The 27423-nt window shown below is 55.3% G+C and overlaps 4 protein-coding genes across 7 annotated transcripts in view; 2 read left to right on the forward strand and 2 right to left on the reverse strand.

Moving 5' to 3' along the window:
* The window catches only part of TYROBP (transmembrane immune signaling adaptor TYROBP), a 29547-nt gene extending 27122 nt beyond the window's left edge, over window positions 1-2425 (forward strand). For 2 of the 3 annotated variants that reach the window (XM_059999504.1, XM_059999505.1), the window contains 3 exons: window positions 48-182; window positions 360-406; window positions 2203-2425. In XM_059999504.1, coding sequence (XP_059855487.1) covers window positions 48-182; window positions 360-406; window positions 2203-2262 — 242 coding nt within the window. In that variant the 3' untranslated portion in view covers window positions 2263-2425. The remainder of the gene's footprint in view (window positions 1-47; window positions 183-359; window positions 407-2202) is intronic. The other variant, XM_059999506.1, reaches the window with a different exon arrangement.
* Window positions 2426-2624: 199 nt separating this feature from the next.
* On the reverse strand, window positions 2625-5879 carry HCST (hematopoietic cell signal transducer). The gene is made up of 5 exons (XM_059999518.1): window positions 5824-5879; window positions 3912-4007; window positions 3494-3517; window positions 2948-3079; window positions 2625-2722 (listed from the first exon to the last, which is right to left on the reverse strand). The coding sequence occupies exons 2-5, from the start codon at window positions 3952-3954 to the stop codon at window positions 2682-2684; spliced, it is 240 nt and encodes a 79-aa protein (XP_059855501.1). The 5' UTR covers window positions 3955-4007; window positions 5824-5879; the 3' UTR covers window positions 2625-2681.
* Window positions 5343-13256, forward strand: NFKBID (NFKB inhibitor delta). The gene is made up of 12 exons (XM_059999450.1): window positions 5343-5460; window positions 7122-7222; window positions 7419-7479; window positions 7874-8091; window positions 8349-8539; window positions 8622-8727; window positions 8846-8992; window positions 9110-9161; window positions 9253-9401; window positions 11375-11491; window positions 11780-11944; window positions 12644-13256. Exons 4-12 carry the CDS (start codon window positions 7939-7941, stop codon window positions 12695-12697), a joined length of 1134 nt encoding a protein of 377 aa, XP_059855433.1. The 5' UTR covers window positions 5343-5460; window positions 7122-7222; window positions 7419-7479; window positions 7874-7938; the 3' UTR covers window positions 12698-13256.
* Window positions 13257-16490: 3234 nt separating this feature from the next.
* On the reverse strand, window positions 16491-26362 carry APLP1 (amyloid beta precursor like protein 1). Of its 2 annotated transcripts, none has more exons than XM_059999373.1 (17): window positions 26130-26362; window positions 25081-25224; window positions 24120-24252; window positions 23783-23895; window positions 23417-23550; window positions 23122-23306; window positions 22530-22660; window positions 22084-22158; window positions 21058-21216; window positions 20851-20979; window positions 19831-19930; window positions 18679-18786; window positions 18406-18429; window positions 18145-18215; window positions 17844-17906; window positions 17569-17712; window positions 16491-17452 (listed from the first exon to the last, which is right to left on the reverse strand). In XM_059999373.1, exons 1-17 carry the CDS (start codon window positions 26256-26258, stop codon window positions 17354-17356), a joined length of 1941 nt encoding a protein of 646 aa, XP_059855356.1. In that variant the 5' UTR covers window positions 26259-26362; the 3' UTR covers window positions 16491-17353. The 2 variants fall into 2 exon arrangements, with proteins under 2 accessions (XP_059855356.1, XP_059855355.1); XM_059999372.1 differs by having other exon boundaries at window positions 18406-18432.
* Window positions 26363-27423: the final 1061 nt, after the last annotated feature.

Consider the following 27423-nt stretch of genomic DNA (forward strand, 5'->3'; position numbering starts at 1 on the left):
TCCCAGCTCCCACTGGTCTCTGACTCCTGTGCCACTTACGTTCCCAGACTGCAGCTGCTCCTCCGTGAGCCCCGGCATGCTGGCGGGGATCGTGCTGGGGGACCTGGTCCTGACCCTCCTCATCGCCCTGGCCGTGTACTCCCTGGGTCGGCTGGTCCCTCGGGGGCGAGGGCCCACGGAGGGTGAGTGGAGCTGGCCGGGGATGGCCTGGGACCCTCTGAGGACTTCCCTGGCGGGGAGGGGTGAGCTCCCAAGTCACGTCCACCCAAAAGGAGGTGATGGAGGGGCGGCTTTTGCAACCAAATGGTCCCGATTCTCACCCCGTCTGTCTCTGAACTCTGCTGTTCCCCACCCCCAAGCAGTGACCCGGAAACAGCACATCACTGAGACAGAGTCGCCTTATCAGGTGAGGAAACCAGCTTTTCTTTCTCACACCTCACTCCTGCCCTGAGGGTGTCTTGTCCCAAATACCCCTCCCCCAGCCCCTGCAGAACCTAGGCCCTAAAGCCCACTTTCCCAGCAGCTCCTCAAATGCTTGAAGACAAAACATCCAAAACTGCTTTCAATGATCCATCACCACCTTATGCTCAGCTTAAAATGCGTGCAGGGGAAATACAGGGGTAGTTTGTCTCAGCCAGAGGGCAGGCTCTCAATTGTTCTCCAAAAGCCCAGCCCAGGACAGGCTGATTTCTCAGAGAAGTCCTCATAAGGGCAGAGGATATAATTCAACCCTAGTTTGGTAACTCTAAAGATAGGAGCTCTGAATTTGTGGGGGAGGGACCCTGCAGCCTTTGAGAAACTGACGAAAGCCAGAGACTCTTCAGAAAAATCCACACAAAAGATGCAAAATTGTGCATATAATCTAGAGGCGGTGCAAGTATCCTTGAAACCCTTCTTAAGAACCATAATGCAAATGTCATCTTTCCATCTCCCACCTCCTGTCCATGCCATTCTTAACCCTTTAGGGGGTCATGACCTCCTCTGAGAATCTAATGGAAGCCAAACAGACCCTCTCCAGAAAGATGAACTCCAGACTGGGCATTTGTATATGATTTCAGGGATTCTATCTGAGGCCTGCACCTTGGGGCCATAGAACCTCACCCCATCCCCATCGTGAACCCTGCTCTGTGAAATCTGTTTTACTTGTCTGCATCCAACTTTGCTTTGCCTCACTTGTGGATAAAAAGTCTCTTTGTAAAGTATAAGAATCTCAAGTTTGGCTCTGTGAGGTCCAGAGGACTGAAGGGGCTTTCCAGTTACTGGGGGAGGTGGGGGACAGTGAAATTTTAGGGCAAAGCCCCAGTTTATTCATTCCTTTGGTGGAATTTGTTGAGGGCCGATATATGCTAGATGCTGGAGACACAGCAGCAGAGCTTACATCCTAGTTGGGGAGACAGACGTTTTTTTTTTAATTAATTAATTAATTTTTATCTTTGGTTGCGTTGGGTCTTTGTTGCTGCGCGCAGGCTTTCTCTAGTTGCGGCGAGCGGGGGCTACTCTTTTTTGCGGTGCGCGGATTTCTCATTGCGGTGGCTTCTCTTGTTGCAGAGCACGGGCTCTAGGCGTGCAGGCTTCAGTAGTTGTGGCACGTGGGCTCAGTAGTTGTGGCTCGCGGGCTCTAGAGCACAGACTCAGTAGTTGTGGCTCATGGGCTTAGTTGCTCCGTGGCATGTGGTATCTTCCTGGACCAGGGCTCAAACCCATGTCCCCTGCATTGGCAGGCGGATTCCTAACCACTGCGCCACCAGGGAAGTCCTGGGGAGACAGACTTGAAGCAGATTAACAAATAAGATCATTTGGGGAGGCAACGTGAAGGAAATAAAGTAGATTGATGTGACAGTGACTCGAGTGTGTGAGGAAGAAACTATAGATGGGGAAATCAAGAAATGCTTCTATGAAAAAGTGACATGAGCTGAGACTTGAAGGGTGAGAAGGAACTACCCATGGGAATATCTAGGGGACCAATGTTTCAGGCAGAGTGAACAGCACACACAAAGGCCCCTCGGCTGGGGCATAACAATGAGGCAGAGGAGAAGGGGGAACATTGAAGGCACTTGAATAAAGTCCAGATCTCTTTCATGGCTACAAGGTTGAAGAAGCTGCCAGGGGCCTTGCAGACCACTGGGAGAAGGCTAGATTTTATTTTCAGTTCATTTGGTGGACCCCCTTCACTGATGGTCCACACCCTGTCCATCCCTTTAGGAGCTCCAAGGCCAGAGGACAGATGTCTACAGCAGCCTCAACACACAGAGGCCATATTAAAAATGAGCCCAGACCAGGGCAGTCAGCAACCTGATGCCTGGATCCAGTCATTCCTGATGCCTGCCCAGCACTCTAGTCCTACTCCCACCAAGATACGGATCCACAGAGTGTCCACAATGAGACATCAGACCTCTCCCCACTACTGCCCCCAAATAAACATGGAGCACACAAACAATGTTGAGTTATTCCAGATCCCTGGGCTGACGGGATGGGGTATGCGGGGTTCTAGGTGGATCAAGGACCCAGAAACAGCTAAATGAGAGGGAGCCTTTGGGGAACCTGGGTTGTCTGAGAAAGAATTAGAACAAGGAGTATTTCAATTGCTTTATTCCAGCCCAGAAGAGGGCTGGATTTCCTGTGCCGCCACACACAATCCAGGATGACAGGGTCAGAAGTCCTATGTCGCAGTTACTGGGGAGTCAGCCCCTGCCAGGCATGTTGATGCAGATTTTGCCATCTTCTGGGGGTGGGGGAGAGAAAGCACGAGGCCTGACCACCCACCTTCCACCCACATCTCCACTTCCTTGGGGACCCCCTGCCTCAGGGGTTTCCTCAGGAGTTCCCCTAAGCACCGCCCCCAGGGTTTCCCCAGAACCTCAAGGGCTTGCCCGGGGGCACCCGCCCTGGGGACCCCCTCCCTAGGGACACCATGCCTCTTCAGGCCCAGCTCTGTCCCTGCCCTCACCTTGGGTGGGCCTGCTGCGTGGGCGCACACACACAAACAACACCACCACGATTAGCAGTGACACGACCGCATCTGCAGCCACGAGGCCCGCCAGGAGTGGCAGGGAGAGGGGCCCACATCCAGAACAGGAACCTGAAGGGGTGGGAGCCAAGATAGAAGGCAGCTGAGGGGAGTTCCAGACACTTGGGCCTGGGCTTTGGGCATATGGGTCAGAGGAAGTCCCTTTGGAGGTGGGTGTCCCAGATTCCCTGGGGAATGAAAGGGGAGAGGGAGATCCAGAGAGAGGCTGGGGGGTGTCCCAGGGCTCCCAGGACTGTGCTCTGGGCATAGTAAGTACTCCTGAAGACAGGCTGGCGGACGGCCGAGGCCCTGGGCCTTCAGTTTGGTGATGAGGACGGTGAGATGGGGACCTAGAGAGGGCTGCAGATCCTCTGGGGGCTCTGATTCGGGGATGTGAGGTGAGATCCAGGACCCACAGGCCACACTTTAGGGATGGAAGCAGGACCTGAAGCGTGCTGCAAAGGGGACAGGGTGTTGATTTCTCACCTGGGGTCGTCTGAGCTGCAGCCACTGAGGAAGGAGAGGGGAGGTAGATCAGTGGGGAGAGGTGGTTCTCAAAACAGGGTGCAGGGAAAGGTGATGTCCTGAGAAGTAGCCTCCACTCGGGAGAGGTCAAATAAGAAAGAGGGGCCAAATGGGAGGGAAGCACCCAGAAACACGGAGGGAGACAGGAAGTCAGAAATCTCACCTCACGGGGAATCTCACCCAGTGGTGAGAAGGGGACGAACAGCAGCCATCCAAACTCAGCTTCCCTCCCCAAAGAACCAGGCCCAGAAGTCTCTCTCTGGAAGGGCAAGGGCACTGGGAGAAGGACCCATCCTCAGCACCCCTCCCTTCAGATGCCACCCCAAGCCACTCCTTTCACAAAGCTCTGCCTAACACCCCCCATAACCACTGGCTTCACCTGGGAGCAAAAGCAGGAACGGGATGTTGCCTGCAGGAACCATGATGGGCTGGGGGCTGGAAGACGTCTGTCAAAGGGCTTTGGTCCAGAGAAGTCCTGAGGAACAATGGGGAGTAGAGAGGCAGCAATAGCGGATGTCACTCTGCTGGTGGCAAGGCCACCTGCTTCCTGTGTGTGTGTGGGAGGGGGAGAGGTGATGGATCTCTCTGACAGCCTTTAGGGACAAACTAGGGGGAGGGTCAGAGAGATCAGGGAGGCTGCTGTGATCGTCCAGGTGGGACATGACAGGTGGACCAGGGTGTGGGCACTGGGGAGATCCTGGAAAGATTTTGAAGGTAGAGCCAACAAAACTTGCTGATGGAGTGGATATGAGTGTGCATGAGAGAGAGGGGTCCAGGATGACCAAAGCTTCTGGCCTAGGCAACTGAGAAGACAGAGCATCCTTTGACAGGATGGAGAAAGAGGGGAAGCAGGCTTAGGGGGGAGAGTGCCAAGGTTTGGGCAAACTGGGTTGGAAATGCCTGATAGATCACCCTGTGGAGAAGCTGAATGACCACAGCTGCCTCTTTGAGTTCAGGCGGTAAGTCTGGTCTGGAGATGTAAATTTGGGGATTGCTGGCTTATGGATGGTATTTAAAGCCATGAGACTGGATGAGATCATCAAGGAAGTGAGTACAGACAGAGGAGCAACACCACCTCCTTCCAACACCAAGAATGGGTGAAGAGGAGGAAACAGCCAGTAAAACGGAAGGAGCAGCAAGGGAGGGAGGAGAACCAGGAGAGCATAGAGTCTTGAGGGCAGGGGAGAAATATGATTTACATGGTCACCAAGATGGGAACTGAGAATGAGCCTCCCACTGGAATGTCAGTTGGCTTGAGGGTTGGGAATTCCTGCCTGCTTAGTTCACAGCTATACCACAGCACCCAGCAAAGTACCTCCCTTGCAGTAATTACTTTTAATGATGAATGAATAATGAGAACTGGCCTCTGAGAAAGGTGATGTGTGGAAGGGGGTAAATTTGAGTTCACCTATATCACTCTTACCTACAGACCTTTCTTCCCTCGAGACCAGGGAGTTCAGAACCCCAGCCCCCTTCTCTCTCAGGACCCAATAATACTGGCAGCGTCCCCCCGCCCCTCGGCCAGCCCAGGGCCTGGGAGTCAAGGCCTCCAACACCCCCCTGGACAAAAGTCCAGGTCCCCAGTTCCCTCCTCTTTCAGGAGTCCGCTACCTCAGGCCCCTTCTCCCTCAGACCAAACACGGGGTTCCCAATCACTGTTTCCGGGGAGACTTAGGAATCGGGCTCTTAAAGTCAGCCCCGCCCATTTAGACACCAAGTTTGCTCGAGCGCAACGCGGGGACTCCCGGGCTTGTGGACGGGGCCCGCCCCACGACTGGGCGGTGCCAGAACCTCAGTTTAAAAAGTCGCGGGGGGACCCGACCCAAGATCGGGGACCCGGCGGCGGCTCCGCGGGGAAACAGCGAGGCTGGCGCAGCGCCGAGGCCGGGGCCCTGGGGCCCCACAATCCGCAACACGGAATCTCCGAGGTAATGGAGGGGCGGGGAGGTGAGGCACGCTCGGCCCCTAAGAGAGGGCCTGGGGGACGGACTCTTGAGGCTCTGAGGGACGGAGCTGGAGCATCAAGAGTGACGGGTGTGGGCTTCCCTGGTGGCGCAGTGATTGAGAGTCCGCCTGCCGATGCAGGGGACACGGATTCTTCCCGGTACGGGAAGATCCCACATGCCGCGGAGCGGCTGGGCCCGTGAGCCATGGCCGCTGAGCCTGCGCGTCCGGAGCCTGTGCTCCACAACGGGAGAGGCCACAACAGTGAGAGGCCCGCGTACCACAAAAAAAAAAAAAAAAAAAAAAAAAGAGTGAGGGGTGAAGCATCAAGCTGAGAGTGAGGGTACCCGGTGTTTGGAGGGGGCGGAGGGTCCAGACTCCTGGGTCGTGATCCCGGAGCGGCTGGGATTCTGGACTCTTGAGTCCCGGGGTGGTGGGGGCGTGGGGTGGGGTAAAGGACTGTTGATCCTGAATCCCAGGTCCCGGGGGTGAAAGCGCTGGGAGCCCCGACTCCTGCCTGGGTCCTGGGAGGAGGGGGCTGGGGACCCGGACTCCATGCTGTAGAAAAAGAGGCTGGATCGAGTCCTTGGGGGCGTTGTTTGAAATCAGCCAAGGTCTGGGTGGGCAAGGTCCGGAGCTTGGCCGCAGGAATGCACTCTGGCCGTGACCCTGCCCCACCCTGGGATTTCCCGAGTCGCCACCCGGCCCGGGTCCCCGGGCTGAGCAGGAATTTCCCTTGTGCGGGGATTCCACGAGCGCCACGCTTGGCCACGCATCGCGTCTCGGAGCGGGACACCTGGGTCGCCGGGCGGAGAGGAAGAAGGAGATGGAAGATTCCCTTGCGTGAGCGACGTGACGTCAGTGCGTCGCGTCTGGGCGGTTTCCGAGTCCGCCCTCCGGCGCTTAACCCTTCCTATGCTCGAGCGGAGCTCGGAAGGGTGAGGGCTGAGGGCCCGGCCTTCTTGCGTCGTGCGAACAAGGAGTCTGGAAACTGGGATTACCAGGTCCTAGAGGGGAGTAGGCTGAGGGCCCGGACTCCTGGGTCCTGAGGAAGGGTATGCGAGTCTCCCAGACTCCCGTGAGGTGGGACTTGGACTTCTGGTTCTGAAGAGGGGGGCGAGGTCTGAACCTTTGGATTCCTAATGAGCTAGGGGGCTAGTGACTTCGTGGCTCCTCAGGGAGAGGGGCTGGGGACTCGGATGCCTGGTATCCCGAGGAAAAAGTATCAGGGCAGCTTCTAGGGCAGAGAGATATTGGGAACCTGGATGTGCGTCTTTGGGGAGTGATGCCCGGCGACGCCCCGAATCCCTCAGAACTGGGAGATCTGGGGGTGGGGTGGGGTGGGATTTTTCACGGAAGTGTTAGGCAGAGGGAGGGGGGCTGCAGAGGGCGCCCTCCACCTCCTTCCTCAGTTTCCACGACGCTGGTGGAAAGTTGGGTCAGAGGGGAAAGTGCGGAGCAAAAGGAAGGAAACCGCGGAGGCGGCGCCGCACCCGAAATCTTAGATTGGCTTTGGAGTTCTCAGGCGGCATCAGTGTGCCAGTTTTTCCGCGCGGGAGGGCGAAGAGGGCGCTCAGATCCACTCCCCGGCGCACTTGGGTGACGTAAGGACCCCTGATAACTTCCCTCCCTCCTCACCCAGCAGTGAGCCGGAATGAACGCAGCCACTGCCCATCACAGACGGTGAAGAAGCTCCTAGAAGAACAAAGGCGCCGCCAGCAGCAGCCTGACGCTGGTGGGCTACAGGTGAGGCCCATGAAGCGCTGTAAACTACACCTCCCGTGAGGCCTTGTCCTGTTGGGCAAGGACTTGCTGCCTTGCTGGGCCCTCGGGGCTGATGAGAGATGTAGTCCTGACTTAGATGCCCTGTAGGTGGGGAATGGATGCTGAGGAATCTGCCAGGTAAATTCACCCTTGTTTCTCTTTGCTTATGCCTCTACAGGGACAGTTCCTGGCTCCCCTGGCCCAGCCCCTGACCCCACCTGTGAATGAGGGTGAAGCTGGTAAGTCTGGAAACTCACCTGGTTCCCTCAGCTCCTAGCCCCAGCTTCCCTCAGGGACTCAAACATCCCAACTCTTAGAACTTTCAGGAACTTAGGAGTTAGACCCTCATTCTTGCTGAGACCCGCAGAGGAGAGCCAGATTCTCTGGAGCCCAGTAGTCTATGCACATAGTCCTTCAGGGGCCCAGGCTCCCAGCCTGGAATCTAGGCCCTCAACCCCTCAGTGTCCCAGGCATTTAGGTCCCATAAGTCCAAGCTTCCAGCCCCTTGGTGCCCCCAGAAGTACTAGCTTTCAGTACCTTGGGGACTCCAGGCCCTCACACAGGTCCTGTCTGGGCTGTGACTTCCCTAACTCTGGTAACCAGGCCTGCCTCTGCTCCTCCTCTCACATGCAGGCCATACTCACTTCCCAGCACACCAGGAGACTGTGGGTTCTGGACTTGGCAGCCTGGCGCCCCCCATGGGCTTTCCAGACTGGGACCCCAACACGCATGCTGCCTACACGGACAGGCCCTACTCTTACCCTGCTTCTGCTGCTGAAGGTTTCCTGACTCCTGACTTCTACTCACACTCGAACCCAGGGCGGCCGTGTTCATTTCCCCTGGGGATGGAGGTGAGACACAGAATGGGAGGTGGGTGCTGAAGGGCTCCTAAGATTCTCAGTTGCCCTTATGCAGCATTCTGAGATGTCTGGGGTTGGATTAGGATCCCATTCCTCAGATGGGCAAAACTGAGGCCCAAAGGTCCAAGGTCACTTGGCGCAGATGGGACGCCCAGCCACTCTGCCTGGCACTCTGTATGTGTATGTGTGTGTGGTAGAAAGAGGGAATTCTCAGCTGACTGGCTCTCCCCATCACCTGTACCCTTCAGGGCCCCCTGGATACTCGGCCCTATGCAGAACCTCCCCTGCCACAGGCAGGATCCTGGAGAGGTTCTGGACTCCCTTCAGGACCCCCACAGTTGCCTCCTGTGGTCAACGGACCATCCCTGGACGCTGCCCGTGCTCACATGCTGGCTTTGGGGCCACAAAAGCTGCTGGCCCAGGATGAGGAGGGAGACACGTGAGTATAGGGGAATGGAGTCTGCAGGCTCTCCTGCTCAGCTGGGGTGCTGTGCTCATTGCTTCCTTCCACCTATCCTCAGGCTCCTGCACCTGTTTGCAGCTCGAGGGTTGCGCTGGGCCGCATATGCCGCAGCTGAGATGCTCCAAGCGTACAGACATCTGGACATTCGTGAGCATAAGGGCAAGGTGAGGGCTGAGGGCCTGGACTCCTGGATCTGAGGGCAGAGGGTCTGGAGGCCTGGATTCCTGGTTTTCAGAGGGGAGGGGGCTGGGGGCCCAGACTGACCTTTCCTGACTCCTGCAGACCCCTCTTCTGGTGGCTGCTGCTGCCAACCAGCCCCTGATTGTGGAGGATCTACTGAACCTGGGAGCGGAACCCAACGCCACTGACCATCAAGGGCGCTCTGTCTTACACGTGGCCGCTACATATGGGCTCCCAAGAGTTCTCTCGGTATGTTCACCTGGCAGGTGGGATGAGTGGGATGGACTGATTGCCTAGATCCTGGCTTTCAGGGCTAGGAGGCCTGGGGAGACCCTAATCCAGCTCTCTACCTCCTCCTCCTCCCAGGCTGTGATTAACTCAGGGGTTCGAGTTGACATCGAAGCCAGAGACTTCGAGGGTAAGTTGGGTGGTGGGCAGGGTGGGTGGGGCTGGTGGCTGGGTGGGGTCGGTGCTCCAGATGTAGAGTCTTCACTGTCTCTACTCTGCAGGCCTCACCCCTCTCCACACAGCCATCCTGGCCCTCAACGTTGCTATGCATCCCCCCGACCTATATCCCCCAGTACTGAGCACCCAGGCCCAGGACAGGCTGGCTTGCGTCAAGATGTTGCTGCACATGGGTGCTGATCATACCAGCCAGGTGAGCTGGGCAGTGGGCAGCTGGCCTCCAGGAGGGCACGCGGGATGGGGGCGCCTGGATATCCAGGGGCTCGAAACAAATTCTGACTTGCCTCTTCCCAGCTGTGTGACCTTGAACATGTGACTTCACTTCTCTGTGCGCCAGTTGTCAACTGGGAATAATATTACTGATCTTAACTTGTATTTACCAAGCACTTACTATTCATCAAACACTGTTTCATGGATTAGCTAATTGAATCCTCACAAACGCACTTTGATGTGTATACTATTATTACTTTCTCTCTTTCACTGATAAGGAAACTGAGGCTCAAGGACTTTGCCTTGTGAGTGTCAGAGAGGGGATTTGAGCCTAGGTGGCCTGACCCCAGAATCCAGCTGTGAATACGTATAGTCTCCTCCTTCCTGACAGTGGCTCCTTCAAAGGCTGGCTGAGAGAATTAAACATCTACTCATTGTTTTGGATTTTTACATTTTAGTTCAAGAACTTTGAACATAGATAAAGTACAGAAAATAGTATAATGAACTCCATGTAGCCAACATAAATAACCAGCAACTCATAGCCAGTCCTTTCCCATCCACTTCTCCTGTATTATTTTTAAGCAAATCCAAGCTTATAGTTTTACCCATAAATATTTGTCTTTAGAAGACAAGAACTCTTGTTAACCTCAGTACCTTTATTCCACCTTTAAAAAAATTAAGTCTCATAATATCAAATATCCTGTGTTCAAATTTTTATTTGGCTCTAAAGTGACATACATTTATTTTTTTCATTTGAAAAAAAAAAACGAAAACAAAACTAGGATTCAAATAAAGCCCACACATTGCCGTGATACGTCCTTTTAAGCTCTTAATTTAGAGCTTCCCCTCCTTTAGAGTTTTCTCTTCATAATTTTTTTGATAGAGCCAGCTAGGTTGTTTTGCCCTATATAAACCCAGAATTCTTTTTAAAATTGCAGAATAGTTGATTTACAGTGTTGTGTTAGTTTCTGGTGCACAGCAGAGTGATTCAGTTGTACACATATACACATACTCTTGTTCATATTCTTTTCCGTTATGGATTATTACAGGATATTGAATCTAGTTCCCTGTGCTCTACAGTAAGACCTTGTTGTTTATCTGTTTTACATGTAGTAGTTTGTATCTGCTAATCCCAAACTCCTAATTTATCCTCCCCCATCCCCTTTCCCCTTTGGTAACCATAAGTTTATTTTCTATGTCTAAACACACAATTTTTAATGTTTATTATCATTACAAATTCTTTAAAGGCACATAGTAAAGTTTCATTGTGGAAAATGTCTTCACTTGCTTCAAAATATGAAGAGAGGGGCTTCCCTGGTGGCGCAGTGGTTGAGGGTCCGCCTGCCGATGCAGGGGACACGGGTTCGTGCCCCGGTCCGGGAGGATCCCATGTGCCGCGGAGCGGCTGGGCCTGTGAGCCATGGCCGCTGAGCCTGCGTGTCCGGAGCCTGTGCCCCGCAACGGGAGAGGCCACAACAGTGAGAGGCCCATGTACGGCAAAAAAAAAAAAAAAAAAAAAAGAGAGAACAGTTCAGTATGGAAGTAGGTACAGGCTTAGATAGGCCACTGATTAATGCTGCTCAGTTCCCATCTTTATAGATAAAATACAGTCCATGAGGGATGTGGGCGCATTTTACTGTGTTTAATAGAATGTGGGCTGGCCAGGGCAGCTGCTAGTCCAGAGAGCTCCTTTGGAGGAATAGAAAAGAAATCTTTTTCTCAAAGATACTTGGGCTGGAAAATTGTCTTAATAAATGTGCCGTTCGGTGATGTGTGTGATCTGAACGGCACCCCCTTAAATCTGGTATTCCTGTAGAGTGCACAGCACGTACAACTGTATAAGGCACTCCTGGGTGCTTGAAAAAGAGAGACGGGGTGTCTAAAGGCTCTTGGGTTCCATGGGTGGAGGCTTGGGTGTGAGGACTGGCCTGACCTCTGTCGTTCCCCTCCTCACAGGAGATCAAGAGCAACAAGACAGTTCTGCACTTGGCTGTGCAGGCTGCCAACCCGACCCTGGTTCAGCTGCTGCTGGCGCTGCCACGGGGAGACCTGCGGGCCTTTGTCAACATGAAGGTAGGGGCCTAGGCTGGAATGTGCAGATTGGGTGAGACGTGGCAGAAAGCGGGCAGTGGGATGTTGGGAGTCCCACGGGCTGTGTCTGGGGAGGGGCTGCTGTGTGGGACGTGGACGGGGCACGTGTAGGGCCTAGAGGGGTGTGTGGAATGTGGCCCTGGAGGGGGCTTCTGAGGGATGTGAGGAGGGACATGTGGGACCCGGGTGTGACGGAATATGAAGTGCGCCGTCGAGGGCCCAGGCCAGCTGAGCCTGCGTCTTCAGCAGGGCCCCCCTCACCGTCCCCAGGCCCATGGGAACACAGCCCTCCACATGGCGGCCGCCCTGCCCCCTGGGCCGGCCCAGGAGGCCATTGTGCGGCGCCTGCTGGCAGCTGGAGCGGATCCAACGTTGCGCAACCTGGAGAACGAGCAGCCCGTCCACCTGCTACGGCCGGGGCCGGGCCCTGAGGGGGTGAGCACTGAGCCCGCCCTGACTGCAGGGTGCACCCCCGACCCCAACATTCCTGACTGTAGAGGGTGACTTGTAATCTCAGAAGGTGACCTTGACCCTTATCCAACCCTGACTTCAAAATGTGACCTTGAGGGACTTCCCTGGCGGTCCAGCGGTTAAGACTCCACGCTTCCACTGCGGTGGGCATGGGTTCCATCCCCGGTTGGGGAATTTAAGATCTCACATGCCATGTGGCACGGCCAAAAAAAAAAAATGACACTGGACCTCAGTGTTTGCTCCCTTGCCTGATAGTGGTGACTCCTCCTGACCTCTACTTTCAACCCTGTATCCTGACCTCAAGGTGTGACCTCTGATCCCCAAGCATGACCTCCAGCCCCTGACTTTTAGTCCTGACCTCAGAGTGGGACTTCTGACCCCCAAATGTGACTCTGGCCCCTTGCTTCTCCCCTTTGACTCCCAGTCCTCAATGCTAATCCCAAGGTGGGAACGCCCAGCCAGCAACACCTTTGCTCAGGAGCCTTGATTCATTGTGTGAACAAGCCTTCACCCCCAGCCCCGCATCTTGACTCAGAACCTCTGACCTTCAAACCCAACTGACCCTACTCACTTCTCTCTGACCCCCAACTTCACACCCCAACAGGCTGTGCCTGTTCTCCTTGCAACCTCTCAAGCTTCTCCCCCGTCTTGTCTTGTCCACAGCTCCGGCAGCTACTGAAGAGGAGCCGTGTGGCACCCCCAGGCCTGTCCTCTTAGGACTCAAACCCAGAACCTGGACTGATTTTCCAGTCCCCACCGTCCTGTGGGACAGCCAGCGTATGCTAATGTTGCAAATCCGTCATAATGTATGTGCATAATGTCCTGCCATCGGGGTCTTACATTAAAACCCCAAAATGGCTGTTGGTGGGTAAACAGTCCCCAATATTTGGGGTGGTGTGATACCCTTCCTCCACCCACAAGGAGCTCCCTTGATGATTTCTGTGAAATCGAGGCCCCTTGATTGTTTCTGTGAAACACACTGGACCCCCAACCCTTTCCCCACCAGGATCTTTTGGGGTCCAGATGTAACTCCCCTATATGGTACTTGGGGTACGCCAAAAGAGCTTCCAGTACCATCCTAGTAGAGCTCCTAAGATGACCCCTGACCTCCCCAGGACCCACCCCCTTCAGGTCCTTAACCCTGAGACATAGGAAGGACTCTCGATCATAGTCCCCTAGGTCCTACTGCTTTAAGTCAGAACACAACCAGGCCGCTGACCCAGACCTCAGTATTTCTAGTGAATCCCTCCCCTATCTGAAACTCTTGATTAAACTCAGTTTGAACTAGAACCGTTACTGTCTAATCTCTAATCATTGTGCAGGGAAGCGGCTGAGGAGCCGTGTTGGGTGGATGTGTCTGGGTGGAGGGTTGTAGCAGACACGGCGGGTGCCAAGTCCATATCCTGTCCCCCTCACCCTGTCCACACCTGGTGGTCTAACTGCCAGGGCCGGCACGTGACTCTGCCTGTGGGCATTCTCAGACGACTGGTGCCCGCTTTGCCCTGGGTATGAGTGTGGCAAGACTTCCATGCCAGAAGGATCGTGCCTCTTCCCACTCCAGCAGCTCTCAACCAGTGACTGACTGAAGGGAGACGGTATGTAAATCCTCCAGGTCCCCTGCCTCCGTGGGGATAACTGGGAAGTGTGTGTTCCGCACGGGCTCTCCAAGCTCCCAGTGGAAGGAAGCTCCGGCTCTCCACCATGGTTCTGGCTTGAGAACGTACCCTCTCTTGGCAGCTTCCCCTTCTCTGGGCCCCTTCCTGCTCCCCTATCAATGTTCTCCACTCCTTGCAGGTAATCCTGTCCTCAAATCCTTGCCTAAGCCTCTGCTTCCGAGAAACCCAAACGAAAGACGGAAGACCTCCACAATGCCCCCTTGTACCTCTGTCCCACAGCCTCTGCTCTGTCCTCCGTCCCAGTCTCGTCGCTCCAGAAAGCCCTCTGATGCACGGTAGCCCCCACTGCTTGGAGCCTCTCACGGACAACAAACCAGGCACACTTCAGGGCATATGCCAGTGTCTCTACCCCAAAACTTAAGGCTTAAAACAACCACCACTTTTGTTTTTTGCTAAATTTATTTTGTTTATCTTTGGCTGCATAGGGTCTTCGTTGCTGAGCGCAGTCCTTCTCTAGTTGTGGCGAGTGGGGGCTACTCTTCATTGTGGTGCACGGGCTTCTTTGCGGTGGCTTCTCTTTGTTGCAGAGCACAGGCTCTAGGCATGCAAGCTTTCGTAGTTGTGGCACCCGGGCTTCAGTAGTTGTGGCTCGTGGGCTCTAGAGCGCAGGCTCAGTAGTTGTGGCGCATGGGCTTAGTTGCTCCGCGGCCTGTGGGATCTTCCTGGACCAGGGCTCAAACCCGTGTCCCCTGCATTGGCAGGCGGATTCTTAACCACTGCACCACCAGGGAAGTCCAGCACCACTTATTTTGTTCATGATTCTGCGATCTGGGCTGGGCTGAGCTGGGCAGTTCTGCTATCTTGCTTTGGTCTCACACGTGGCTGCCGTCAGCTGGAGGCCCGATTGGCCTAGACAACAGCACTTACGTGTCTGATAGCTCAGCTGAGATGGCTGGAACTTCTGAGAGTGAGCCGAGCATCCCTCTCCCTGTGGTCCCTCCAGGAGGGTAGGAGGATCTCCTCACGCAGGAGCTCCAAGAGGGAATATTCCAAGAGAAAAAGCCCCTGCTTGCATCATGCCTGCTGATACCCCATTGGTCAAAGTCAGCCATGTGGCCAAGCCCAGAATCAGTGGGGAGGAAGGTACTGCACTAGAACAAGAATATTGGGAGGTGGAGTTACTGGTGGTGCCAGCACAAGTCTCCCACGTCAGCTGCCTCGGACCAGCATGAGTGTGCTCTTCTGTGTGTACTCACATAGGGGCAGCTGACCCACGGAAAATTCATAATAGTATGTTGTATTTCATTAATTCTAGGAAGAACTTAATTGGAATTCATCTTACATCAGGTGGCATAGTTTAATGTCTGCGTAGTTTTCCTTGTGGTACATAAAATAATGGTATTTCTTCTTATTTTTTTTTTTTGCGGTACGCGGGCCTCTCACTGTTGTGGCCTCTCCTGTTGCGGAGCACAGGCTCCGGACGCGCAGGCTCACCGGCCATGGCTCACGAGCCCAGCCGCTCTGTGGCATGTGGGATCTTCCTGGACCGGGGCATGAACCCATGTTCCCTGCATCGGCAGGTGGACTCTCAACCACTGTGCCACCAGGGAAGCCCAGTATTTCTCATTTTTGATGGCATCTTAGATTCTGTTGACATATAAGATGTGTTTCCTGACATGTATCAGCGTGCGCGCGCACACACACACACACACACACACACACACACACCACTAACGTGATAACAAGTCTCTAGGAAATTTTGCTTTACTAAAAGAAGAATTAAATCGTATTCAGTGGGAAAAGAAGAGTGGTTTAGGGGCACAAGAGCATCAAATGAGCAATAGTAAAGTTATTTTTCCTGCTGGAATTTCAATAAAAACAGTGTTTTTGAACTAATTACTCTAAGTATTGCCATTAAAATGCAAATATTATTAGGGAATCATGCACTGAGCGTATTGAGCAAAATGGCCTTTCATTTCCTATCCCACCTGCTTGGAGCTCCTTACCTATTGTTAGCCTGTTAACCACCCTTGGCTGTGAAAATACAAAGGCAGTTTTTCCCCTGCTTGTGGTGCTAGTTATAGATTTCTACTAGAATGGTCTGAGTATACCTGATGGTAAAGCCGGTATCAGAATGATGTTGCAAACTGGGTTCTTAAGAAAGCTGTGGCATTGTATCCAACTTGCATCGTGTAGGCATTTTCCTCCCAATACCTACCACATCTATATTTAATATACATGACCTATAATTCATGTATATATTATGTAGAGCTCATCACTGTGAGCTCATCGGTCCGTTGGAAGAGTTAAAAATACGTGCTCCCTCCCTTAGCCATCTGTCAGAAAATTGTGCTCTCCTGATATTAGAACATGGCACACTACTGCTATCTGCTGGGAAGTTGTGGTAAAAATGCAAATCTACAATGTCTAGGAGATGAATGGTATCACTTAAAATTTTGCAAAAAAAAAAAAAAAAAAAAAAAATTTTGCAGTGAGCAACCCAAACACCATATGGGACGGCCATGAATTATTAGGCAGGAGGGTAGCAAAATGGCCTAGAGTACGGGCACTGGAGCCAGGTTTCCTGGGTTGGATTCCTAGCTTCATCCCTTCCTAGATGGTGACCTTGGGAATGTGACATAACTTCTCTTTGCCTCCATTTCCTAATCTATAAATGAGAATAGTCATAGTACCTACTTCATGGGGTAGAAATAACGATTAAGCGTGCCAGTGCGTGAAAGCCTTGGAGCAGTTCCTGGCACAGGGTGCCGTATGTTTGCTGCCATGTCATTTTAGAATTTGTTCAACAAGTACTTGCGAAATGCCAGGCACAATTCTAATGTCCCAACAAATATCACTCCTTTTAATCCTCATAACAACCCTCTTGAGACAGGTAACAGTATATGTAGAGGGACAACTCTGACATGTCACAAAATGAGATGCACTTGCAGACATCACATAACCCTCTCTGGGACACATGGCTGGATTTCCACACTCCAAGGGGATTCTTATCACCTCCCCCAGAAGGGCTTAAGACTCAAGGATGGGAAGAGCAGTTCAAGATTCCCTGTCCCTCATCGAGTTCACAGGTTGGGGGTGGATGTTGTATGTGACGGTGTATGAGGGTGAGTGGGAGGCAGGGGAAACTTGCTAGAGCCCAGCCTCCTTGGAGTCCACCCTGGAACCCAGCTGATACAGGCTTAGAAGTGGCTGCCCATTCAGTACCACGGAAAGCTCCTGGGTGGGAGCCTAACCTAGATCTCTGGACCCCGCCCCTTCCCAAGGCTCCGCCCAGATTTAAAGATCTCTCCAACAGTTTAAAGAGGTGGAGGAGGTCTGGGCGGGCTTGCACACCAATGTCCAGAGCTGATTACACCCTGATTCCCCCACAGAGACGGAGGATGGCCTGGTGGGGAAGAGGACTTTATTGGGATATTAGTGGGGGACACGTGGGACGGTGAGTTCAAGGGAACAACAGACAGTGGGACCAACTGGTGGCCACCTTAAGGAACAATACATAAATGTACAAAATAAATTAAAGTGAGGAGGTCCCAAGCGGGGAGGCAGCTGGGAATACCTGGGGATTTCTTAGGGATTAAATTTGGAATTGGACAGGGGAAATAAGAATTTCCAGCCCCCTCACAAAGGGTGTGAAATGAACTTTTTCAAGACCCTTCTCCCAGGCTGGGAGCTGGGGTTCTGGGGCTCCAGGAAGAGGGAAGGTCTGGGCTCAGCCAAAGGGGTGAAGGGGGCTGGTTCAGGGTCGTTCCTCCAGGAAGCGGTAGGTGGGGTTCTCATAGCCGTGACGCTGCAGTTCACGCAGCTGCTGCTCCTCCAGGGTCAGCATGGGGTCCACCTGCAATAGGGGCAGGGGAGGCATAGTGGGCCACAGGGGCCTGACCGCAGACCTCACAGCCACTCTACTCCCAGGCTCTGGAAGTCCTCCCCATTCCAGGTCTCTTTGCCTCTCACCTCCACCACTCCATGGCTGATAGCCCCGTAGGGTTTCTTCCTGCGCAAGAGCAGCATGGAGAGGATGATCAGGGAGCCACCACCCGCTCCCATGATCAGCAGACCAGACACAGCCTCTCGGGACATGCCTGTTCCAGCTGGTGCCTGCAAGGAGAGGAGATGGGGCCGGGGTCATCTTGGAGGCTCACCAGGGCCCTGTGTGGCTTTGGGAGTCACAGCCTAGCCACTGACGTCTGACCTCTTCCCCTAAGTACCCACAATATTCCTCCTCTTACCAGCTCATCTCTCTGAATCTCCGATGAGTGGAAAGGAAAACCCCTTGGAACAGACACATTCACCTGGGGGAGCAGGAGGTGTCAGGGACCCAGAAGTCTGGGCCCCTGCCTCCCCCTCCCCTGGGCCCCGAGAGGGCATCCCCCAGCCCTCTTCTTCCCTAGGACCCTGAAGTCCATGTCCTCAGTCCCTTCTTTCCTCTGAGGCCAAGGAACCCAAACCCCTAGCACCCTCCTTCAGACCTAGCAGTCCAGGCCCCCTGGCCCATCCTCCCTCCGATGCCCGTGGGTCCGACCAACTTACCTTTCGTTCATACTGCTCCAGGGGGGACATCTTCTCTTTCTCAGAGGATGCAGCATCTTGTTCTGTGGACCCTACCCCCCAAATCCTATCTCATTCCTGAGAGTCCAGAATGGTGCTACCCCCGCCTGAAGAGGGGGTCAGAAGGGGCACCGGACTCCACCCCAGGAGGCCTGGGGTTCCCCGTGTACGGGCCCTCTTCCATTCTGGGCTCAAGGACTCAGAGGGATTTGGTGGCTGGGGGCTACTCTGCGAGATACTCACCTTTTGGAAGGGCCATGGGGGTGTCTGCTGGCAGTCAGAGGAGGCAAGACAGGTGGAACAGTGAAGAGAGGAGAGCATCACCAAAGATAGTGTGGGCAAGCCCCCTCCCAGGGGCCGAGGATCCTACAGAGGCCTCTACAACCTCAGACATTCCTTCCCACCCTCTTCCACTCACTGTGGTGGCTAAGACACCCCCAGATTTTAGGGGATTAGAATTGAGGTTGGGGACCTGTACCCCAAAGTCTGGGATTATGTAGATTTGGGTTAACTCACCATCCTTGGAATCCAGGGGCTGCAGCCCACCCTTGTCCTCATTGCTGCCCCCCGGGGCAGGGACTTCCAATTCACTGGGGCCCAGGTGTTCAGAGTGGAGGAGCTCCTCTGAGGGGAACATGCAGAAAGGTGGTGAGGTTGTGATCACAGGGATCCACAAAACAAAAATGGGTGAATGGATGGCATCCTAACGATAGAGCGATCGGAGGGGGGAGCCATACGTGTGACCTGGGGAAGTGGAGCTGAGTGTTGGAGGATGGAGGTTGAAGTTCAAGAGAACAGCCTCCTTAAAGAGCAGGAGAATTAGGGTTTGGCATGGGACATCCAGGAGGAAGTTGCAGTAGATCTGGGGGTTACACTTTCTGGTATTCATGCTCTTGTGAAGGCCCTGCAGCTTGAATCTGGACTGGGTTTGTGACTTGCTTTAACCTACAGAAGGTGGGCCCAAGTCTTAAGAAGGCCTGGCAGTTTCCACTTGCACGGTATGGGGAGCCTGAACCACCATGTAGGAAGTCCAGCTCCCTTGTTGGACAGACCACGTGGAGGGGCTCCATGGAGAAGAGAGGCCCTGAGCCTACACAGAGAGGGAGAGAGGCTCATTTGTGCCAGAGTCCCAGCCCTTAGCTGACCTGCTAGCCAAATGTAGTGACATGCTTGACTACTAACAAGACCGGCAGAAGAAGCACCCAGCAGAGCCCAGAGCAGACGGCAGAATCATGAGCAATGAAAATGGTCGATTTAATACAGCTATAATACCTGGTCCATGCTGTCCTATGACCAGAAGATGAAGATTTCCTGTCCTCAGTGTGCATTTGAATTACTCAAAGAAGTTGTTAAATGCAAATTTTCCATCCATGTCTCAAAAGATTCTAATTCAATAGGTGTGGAGTGAGGTCCCTAAACTTGCATTTTTAACAAACTTTTCAAGTGATGCTAATGAAGGTCCTTGAAGGACTGTGGACCATTTAAATTTAAAGAAAGACTGGAATAAACCTTGGTTTTCCAAACTCAAAAAAAAAAAAAAAGAAAGAAAGAAAGAAAAGAAAAGAAAGTGGTTGATTTAAGCCACTAAGTTTTGCAGTTTGTTACACAGGAATAGAGAGCTGAAATGGCAGGGGAGTCAAAGGCTGGGGGTCAGGACTGGGCACTCACGGATCTGGGGCCGCAGCTCCTGAGCCAGGCGGGGGTTCTGGTCAAGCAGCCCCAGGCTCTGATTCATCCTTTCCTCGATTACTTGAAGGTGAGTCTGCACCTGTGGGGGAGTGAGTACGAGGGATGAACTGAGCAGTGCAGGCTAGAGATGGGGAAACGGAGGCAGGGTGAAGGAGGAAGGTCAAGAGGGTCCAAGCAAAATTAGCACATACAATGGACAGGAAGTAGGGTACAAGGGCAGGAACTTGGCCATGGGAGGAAGGAAACTGGAGAAGGAGAAGTGGAATACAATGAAAAGGAAAAGATGTACAGAAGACAGGCTGTGAGAGTCTTGGGAAAGAAAGTAAGGAAGAAGGAAAAGGAGTAGCTGCTAGGAAAGGTGGGGCACAGGAGACAAGGTAAGTATAGGGTACAAGGAATATGGTATAGAAGATGGTAAGTGGGTAGGAGGGGCAGAGAGTAGGGTCTGAGGAATAGGAAGTGAGGCTTGAGGAGGTTCTGAAGAAGGAAGAATTGGAGGGTCATATAGAAATGATGTGGTTCAAGGGCAAGACTTGGAGTTCAAGAGCACAGAATGGAGTATTCTGGGACAGGAAGAGGACATCCAAGAAACAGGAATTAGGATCTGAGGGCACAGAGCAAGGGTTCCAGGGAGAACAAGTTGGGTTAGGGAAAAAGGAGAGTTGAGGGGCAGGAACAGGGTTCAAGGCACAGGAGGGGGATTCTAGGAAAGGAAGAATCCAAGGGACAAGAAGTGGGGTCGAGGGACAGAGAGTGGGAATTCAAGAAAGGGGTCAAAGGCACAGGGGTCGGGGAGGCAGCATTCCAGGGTCAAGAAGTAAGGATCTGAGGGACTGGAGTGGGTCCCAAGCACAGAAGGGGGAGGTTCCAGGGATAGGAAGGAGGTCCAATGGATAGAAAGAGGGTATGAGGGGCAAGAGAAGAGTTAGAGGGATGGGGTCCCAGAGGCCGGGGTCTGAGGGCTAGCTGAGAATTTGGGAGCTGGAAGAACCTGAGCACCTGGAGGCGCGTCTGCTGGGCCTTCTCGGGGTCCACGGCAGCCACGTGCTGGTAGTGCCTCAGCGTGTGCCTTTGCTCCTTCCGTTCTGCTCGCAGGTAGCGCCGCAGGGCCAGCAGGACGCGCTCTGGCTGTGGAAGCGATGAAGGCTGCCCAGGCCTGCCCCAGCCCTTTCCACCCCCTGCCCTCTGCCCCCACGGCTCCCGCACCTGAGGCGGATCCTCCTGCAGTGCCGCCAGGAAACCTTCCAAGGCGGCCCGGCGCTGGTCGTTGATAAGGGCAGTGACTCGGGTGGCATGGGTCTCCACCAGGCGCTGTCGCTCACCAGACACCTGCTCCTCCAGGGTCTGCAGAATGGACTGGAAGTGCTGGCGAGGGGGTGGGCACAGGGCCAGGAGAGGTGTAGTGGGGTGAAACCCGGGTCAAAGGCAGTCTGGAAGGGTAGGGCTATGGGGTCAAGTGGCGGGGGAGAGGGAGGCGTGCAGTGGATCTAGGCCTGGGCAGAGTCAACCTGGGGTGGGACTAGATGACAGGAGACTGACTGGTGGAGCTGGGGCTTCAGGGCCAGGTGGAGTGGGGGCAGGGCTAGGCCTGCTGGGAGCCCCGCTGAAGGTGTTCACTACATGGGTGGGAACAATCTAGGCACAGAGCTGGCCTGTGTCGAGATGAAAGGAGCCAAGTATTGTAGGAAAGGTAGGGCTCAGGCCTGGGCAGGACCCACTGGAGACAGGCTGTAACTAAATAAGACTGAGCTGGGTAGGAGCAGGAGTCAAGTAATGGGGCGCAGACAAGTGGGGTCTACACAGGGTAGGGCGATACTAAAGTGAGGCTGAGAGAGGTGGGGCAGAGAGTCATGAGGCTGGGACTACTGAGGAGGGACTGAGTAAAAGGGAGATTACAGGGGCAGGATCAGAGTCAGGGAGCAGGGCCGAGCATCAAAGAGAGGCTGAGAAGGACCGGGCTGTGTCTGCAGGGGCCCAGCTTGGGAGAGGCCTCCAGAGCCAGCCCTCAGAGGCTAGGATCAAGTTAAGACAGGGCAAAACATGGCCAGTGGGAAGAGGAGGGAAGCAAAGTCGGGTTAGATGTAGGCCAAGAGGGGCCCGAGCCGAGTGTAAGGGTGGGGCCCGGAGAGGCCCGCGCAAGTAGGAAGGGGTGAAACTGGATGAGGCCAGACAAAGCCAGTGTGCCCCAGGGAGTGGACAGGCCTGAGCAGGACACCCTGGAGGCTGTCCTACCTCATTCAGGGCCTGTCTGTCGGCTTTAGGCAGGTTCTTGGACTGGTTGTCCGCCATGGCCCATTCACGCATCACCTGGGGACAAGGCGAGCTTCAGGATCCTAGAATCCACCCTGCTCTACCCACTGCATCTCCCCCGCCCCCATCCTTCCTCAGAGTCTCCAGATCCCTTAAGTCCCTCTGCCTCTTGGATTCCCGAGAGGATACAGAAAGAATTTAAAGTGGAAGAGTACCATGCATCAGAGTTTCCATAGAATCTGGTGGCATCTCAGTGGGATTCTAGGTGGGTCAGAGATCCCTGGTCATCTTAGGGGGGGTGTTGAGGACTGGGGGTTAATGGGGACTTGGGGACTCTTTAAAGATAGTCTCAATGTGTCCCTGAGGAATTTCCTGGTATTTAGGGAGCTCTGCGTTATGGGGGGTCCTGGGGCCCCCGGCACCATCACCTCGTTAATCTGACGCATCCTGCGCTCTTCCAGATCCATCTTGGCCCGCAGGAACCCCTCGTGCTCGCTGATTTCTCCAGGCATGCCAAAGTACACGTCCACACCATCCGTGGGCCTCGGGGTGGGAGTCACTGCAAGGCCAGGAACCAGGGAGTCAGCCAGAAGCCCAGCTCCAGGTCTCCTTCCCTTCCCAGAGAACTGCATTTCCTAGAGCGCACTGGAGACCCTCATGTGTTCACTTCAGCCATAGCTGCTGCCTGGCCTCATGCGAAATGTGGTTCTGAACTGGGCCTGTTCTTGTAAAGCTTAGGAATCCATTACACTATCCTCTAAGCTTTCCCCCCAGTAATCCTTCAGACCCGCCAAATGACTCCTCCACTTCTGGGCACCCCCAAACCACCCTCCCCCTTTGCATTCCTCACAGGCTGCCCCTTCCACCTCTACTTTATTCAAAGCCATTCCCATCCCTCCCATTTCCCCCAACAGGGCTTCTCCCCCACAGGTCCCTCCCAAAGAGGCCCCTATACCAAGGCTCCCTTAAATCATCCTCCCCCAAGGGTGGAGGGGACTGGGGGTGCAGAGCCTGCCTCACCTTTGCTGACCCCTGCAGGGGGATGGGAGCTTGAGGGTGGGACTCTTTCCTCCTCTTCTTCCTCCTCAGCCCGTGGGGGCTCCACAAAGTAATCATCTACTGGCTGTAGGAAGGATTCCTCCTCTTCCTCGTCCTCACCCCCCTCAACTCTGCCCCCGGGGGGCCACGACCGAGTGGAAGGATCCCTGAGGGAGCAGAAGACCCAAGGCAATGAGAACCTGGGCCCAGGCCCCCAGGCTTCCATCTCCTGCCTCAGGAGCCTTGGGTTGGGCATGGAGGCTTCCCTCCCACTCACCCAACTGCTGTCCCAGACGGGTTGGGGGTCACTGGAGGGGGGCAGCACACATACTCCACACCTCGGAACCGATCCGCGCCACAGGGCAAAAGCATGCCCGAGCCATGCAGGATGAGGCCCTGGGAGCTGCAGGCCTGTGGGAAGAGTGGGCCCAGATGCCAGGACTGTGGGGTAACAGAGGGTAGGGGGTAGCCTGGATGCCTGGGTCTTGGGGGCTGATGGGGCTGGGAGCCTGGATTCCTGGTTCTGTCCCATTGGGAAGAGAAGGCTGAGGCCCAGACTCTTGGGTTCTGGAGGAGGAGGGTGTTAGAGGACTGGATCCCTGGGTTCTGGGGGGCGGTGAGAATGAGTGGGCTGAGTCCTGACCTCCTGTGCCTCCTGACGCCTCCGGGTTGAACTCTCGCACTGGTCCATGCGCTCCTGGTGCAGGAACCGGCAGCCTTCAGGCACCAGCAGGGCCTCGCTCACAAATTCACCCTCTGGCAAATGGGGGTCATCGATGTGAGACACTGCCGCAGCCACTAGCCCTACCCTCCTCAGAATCCAGATCTCTTATCCTCATAGGCTTTTCTGTCCCACTCTGGACCCAGGCATCCATCTCCCTAATGTGAGCCTGAAACCAGGGCCAGAATCTCACCCCTCGGAGACGCCCCCCCACCCCCCCCCCGCTCCTTCCGTTCCCCTCCCCCAGCCTGTGACTCACCCAGGCAGCGGAAAGGCACAACCTGGTGGTGGGGGTGGGCACAGCGGCCACCTCGGGCATCCCCGCACCATTGCTCCATGGGGATGGCCTGTGTCGCCTGTTCCACACGTGCAATCTGCAGCTCCGGGTACATCTGGGGGCACCGGGTGGGGGTGATCAACCCACGGCCCCGCCTGCGCTTCTGCACTGGCCATGTCCCTTTTCAAGTCTCTAGTATTCATAAGGACCTCTCCTCCCTAGGCCCCGCTTCTCTGTAGAACAGGTCTTAGATATCTAAGCCCCTCAAGCCTGTTGGCCACGCCCCCTAGTACCTCTCCCTTAAGCCACGCCATCCTTAGGCTCCGCCCCTTTGCCTGTCCAGTTTCTTAACGAAGGTCCCTCCATTGCCCAAAAACTCAATCCCTCTAAGCCCACCTCTCTTGTAGTCGCCTCTGCCCCTTCCCCCTATCAGGTTTATCTCCCCATAAGATTCCTCCCTTCGTTAAGCCTCGGCTCTCTCTCTGGCCTCTCAGTAAGTATCCTTTCTTTGTGTTAGACCTGCTTTCATAGCCACGCCTCCTAGCTTTCCACTCTCCCATTGGGTTCCACCCCGTTCCCAGTCACGCCGGTCCAAAGGTCTTTTTGTCTTAGCCCCGCGTCTCCTTTGGTCACGTCCACCTACACCTGCTCTTTAAGGAGTCCACCACATTATTGCTAAACTCTGTCTCTTCACTGGACACTTTCCTCAGCGGGCCGTCTTTGCACGGTTCTTCCCCTTTCCTGACCTAGTTTCTCAGAAACAGGTCCTGTCCTATCCTAACTTCGCCTCTTTGTTGGCCACGTCCCCTAGTTTCCCATGCCTTCTTGGATCCCTCATCTCCCTGGACCTTGTCTTTGCACGACTAGCTTCTCACGCGCTACCCGGCCCCAAGCTGGATCCCCTTTCTTGCTGGCCACGCCCCTCCCAGTAGGTCCCGCCTACCTGTCTGCAGTACTCCAGCACGCGTTGCGGGTCCCGGAGACAGCGTCGTGAGAGCTGTGGGTCTGGTTCCCAGCGGCCGGTACGCAGGTCCCGGTGAAGCGTTGGGCGCCCGCATAGTCCAGCCACCTGAGCAGACCCTGGGGCCTGGGGGTGGGGACGGAGGGGTCAGCGAGGGCACGGGGGACGCGGGCATGTGACTCCCCTGGTCCTTTGCTCCCTAGGACGCAGATATTCACACCCCCAGCACCAGCCCCCTCCACCAAGCACCGCGCACCGCCTCCATAGACGTTCGGTTCCCCGGGAAACAGCTCCCACAGGGCGGGGGCGCCCCAGCTCTGCCGTTGCTATGGCGACCCGGGTCCCCCGGGATTCTCGCGGCCTTGTTGCCGCGGAGACAGGCTCCGCCCTCACCCCAGCTCAGCCGCACTAGAGCTGAAAGGGTTAAACGTGAATGGCGGGGGAGGAGGTCAGAACCCAGGCGTTCTGGCCCCTCCTCCCTCCATCCCTAGCTCATGCTCGCATTCTCGGGTGCAAAGACCACAAGGCCTGGTTTCAGGGCCCTGCAGGCCTGGACACCAAGTCCTTGAGGGATGGAGAGCTACATCCTGGGTTGGGGGGCGGTGGCTGGAGGCCTAGACTTCTGGGTCCTAGGAGCCTTGCGGGAGGCCTCATATGGGTCCAGAGGATGCAGGGGGCCCAGATTCCTGGCTGTAGGTGCCTTGCTGCCTGGTGGGTCCTGTTCAGGTGGGAAGGGTCTGGGGCTGAGTCACCTAGGTTGAGAGGGTCTGGGGGGGCTGGACTTCTGGGACCAGGGGCTCTGGAAAAGCCAGTTCCTACGCTGCGGGCTGGAGGGGACTGGGACGACAGATGATGAAGGAGATGGGGCCTGGACTTACGGTTTTCTGAATGCCTAGTGCAGTTAGCGGCGCCGGGGGGCCCGGCCACCGAGCTGGAAAGACTGCGCTTTCTGCTCTGGACCTGTCCGCATCGGGGTCCAGAGGCCCGGTCCCGCCCCTTCCCCCATCCCCTTGGACCCGGCCGGGCCTCACCTCGGCAGCGCTGGGACTCCCACCGGCCAGGCTCCCGACGGCGAGCTGCGCGCGCAGAAGCAGCAGCAATAGTGGCAGCAACAGCGGCAGCGGGCCCAGACCGCGAGCGGCGGGGATGGCTGGTCCCATGTCCCGGCCCTCGCGCCCTCACGTCCCCAGCACTTCCGCCCGGCCCGGCCCGGCCCCAGCGGTGACAGGAGCTCCCAGCGCCACGGCCGCCGCCGCCTCCTCTTCCCGCCGCCCCCGGGCTGCGCCGGCGCCGCCAGCCCCGCCCCGCGCTGGCCCCGCCTTCCTGGCCAGGACAATAGCGTGGCAGCTCTGCGCACAGCGGAGAAGCTTGGAAACCCCGGGTGGGAACCTGCGCCAGGCCCCCGCCGCCTTGAGATTCTAGGCGTCCCACCCCATGCAAGCGCCTAGCCAGGAGTCTGGGTCACGGGTTTCCTGGTTGGGGATTTTGAGTTCTCCCTCAAGACTCTCACCACCAGTGTTCCCCTCCCTCGGATCCAGATAGTCACAAATCATCTCGCTTCTCCTCTAGGGATGCAAGCATTGGAGAGCGGCCCCCACCCCCAAATCGTCTCTTGAGGCCCCAGGAATACAGGCCTCCAAAGTTTCCCCAATCAAGAACATAGCACTTGGGCTTCCCCGGTGGCGCAGTGGTTGAGAGTCCGCCTGCCGATGCAGGGGACACGGGTTCGTGCCCCGGTCCGGGAAGATCCCACATGCTGCAAAGCGGCTGGGCCCGTGAGCCGTGGCTGCTAAGCCTGCGTGTCCGGAGCCTGTGCTCCGCAACGGGAGAGGCCACAACAGTGAGAGGCCCGCGTACCGCAAAAAAAAAAAGAACATAGCACTTGAGACCCAGTCCCCTTCTCCCTCAGATCCAGGAGTCTGGGTCCCAGGTACCTTCTCTCTCAGGACTAGAGACCAAGCCCTCAGCCCTTTCTCCCTAAGACGCACGAGTCCAGGCCTTCTGCTCTGCTTCCCAGGAACCCCAGTCATCTAGACGTTTAACTCCTAGATCAAGGATTCATGAACCAAAGCCCCCAGACCCTTTCTTTAAGGATGAGCTGAGTCAGGTAGCCAGCACCTCAAGATAAGAGTTGACCCCCATCCTTGCTGTAAGGATCAGGGCATTTCTATTTTCCCACCCCTAGCCTCTCCTTCGCCCCCTCCCCTTCAGGGCTCACTTCTTTGTCTCCTCAAAATGCAGTGTAGAATTGTCTTCCCCAGGCTGACTGGGGCAGTCCTGTCATGTGTGTGCATCTGTGCATGTATGTTTGTGTAGATGTATCTT

The sequence above is a fragment of the Delphinus delphis genome, chromosome 20, assembly GCF_949987515.2.
Source record: "Delphinus delphis chromosome 20, mDelDel1.2, whole genome shotgun sequence".
In the NCBI taxonomy this organism is placed as follows: domain Eukaryota; kingdom Metazoa; phylum Chordata; class Mammalia; order Artiodactyla; family Delphinidae; genus Delphinus; species Delphinus delphis.

Excerpts from the sequence above, each read along its gene's own strand:
- NFKBID (XM_059999450.1), top strand. The coding sequence starts at position 7,939 with ATGGGCTTTCCAGACTGGGACCCCAACACGCATGCTGCCTACACGGAC. Across the intron at positions 8,540-8,621 it reads CAGGATGAGGAGGGAGACAC|GCTCCTGCACCTGTTTGCAG; the intron begins GTGAGTATAGGG and ends ACCTATCCTCAG. Across the intron at positions 9,162-9,252 it reads CGAAGCCAGAGACTTCGAGG|GCCTCACCCCTCTCCACACA; the intron begins GTAAGTTGGGTG and ends TCTACTCTGCAG.
- APLP1 (XM_059999372.1), bottom strand. The coding sequence starts at position 26,258 with ATGGGACCAGCCATCCCCGCCGCTCGCGGTCTGGGCCCGCTGCCGCTG. Across the intron at positions 22,661-23,121 it reads CCCTGCAGGGGTCAGCAAAG|TGACTCCCACCCCGAGGCCC; the intron begins GTGAGGCAGGCT and ends CTGGCCTTGCAG. Across the intron at positions 21,217-22,083 it reads ACAGACAGGCCCTGAATGAG|CACTTCCAGTCCATTCTGCA; the intron begins GTAGGACAGCCT and ends CCCCCTCGCCAG.
- HCST (XM_059999518.1), bottom strand. The coding sequence starts at position 3,954 with ATGGTTCCTGCAGGCAACATCCCGTTCCTGCTTTTGCTCCCAG. Across the intron at positions 3,518-3,911 it reads GTTCCTGCTTTTGCTCCCAG|TGGCTGCAGCTCAGACGACC; the intron begins GTGAAGCCAGTG and ends CTCCTTCCTCAG. Across the intron at positions 2,723-2,947 it reads ACGCAGCAGGCCCACCCAAG|AAGATGGCAAAATCTGCATC; the intron begins GTGAGGGCAGGG and ends CCCCACCCCCAG.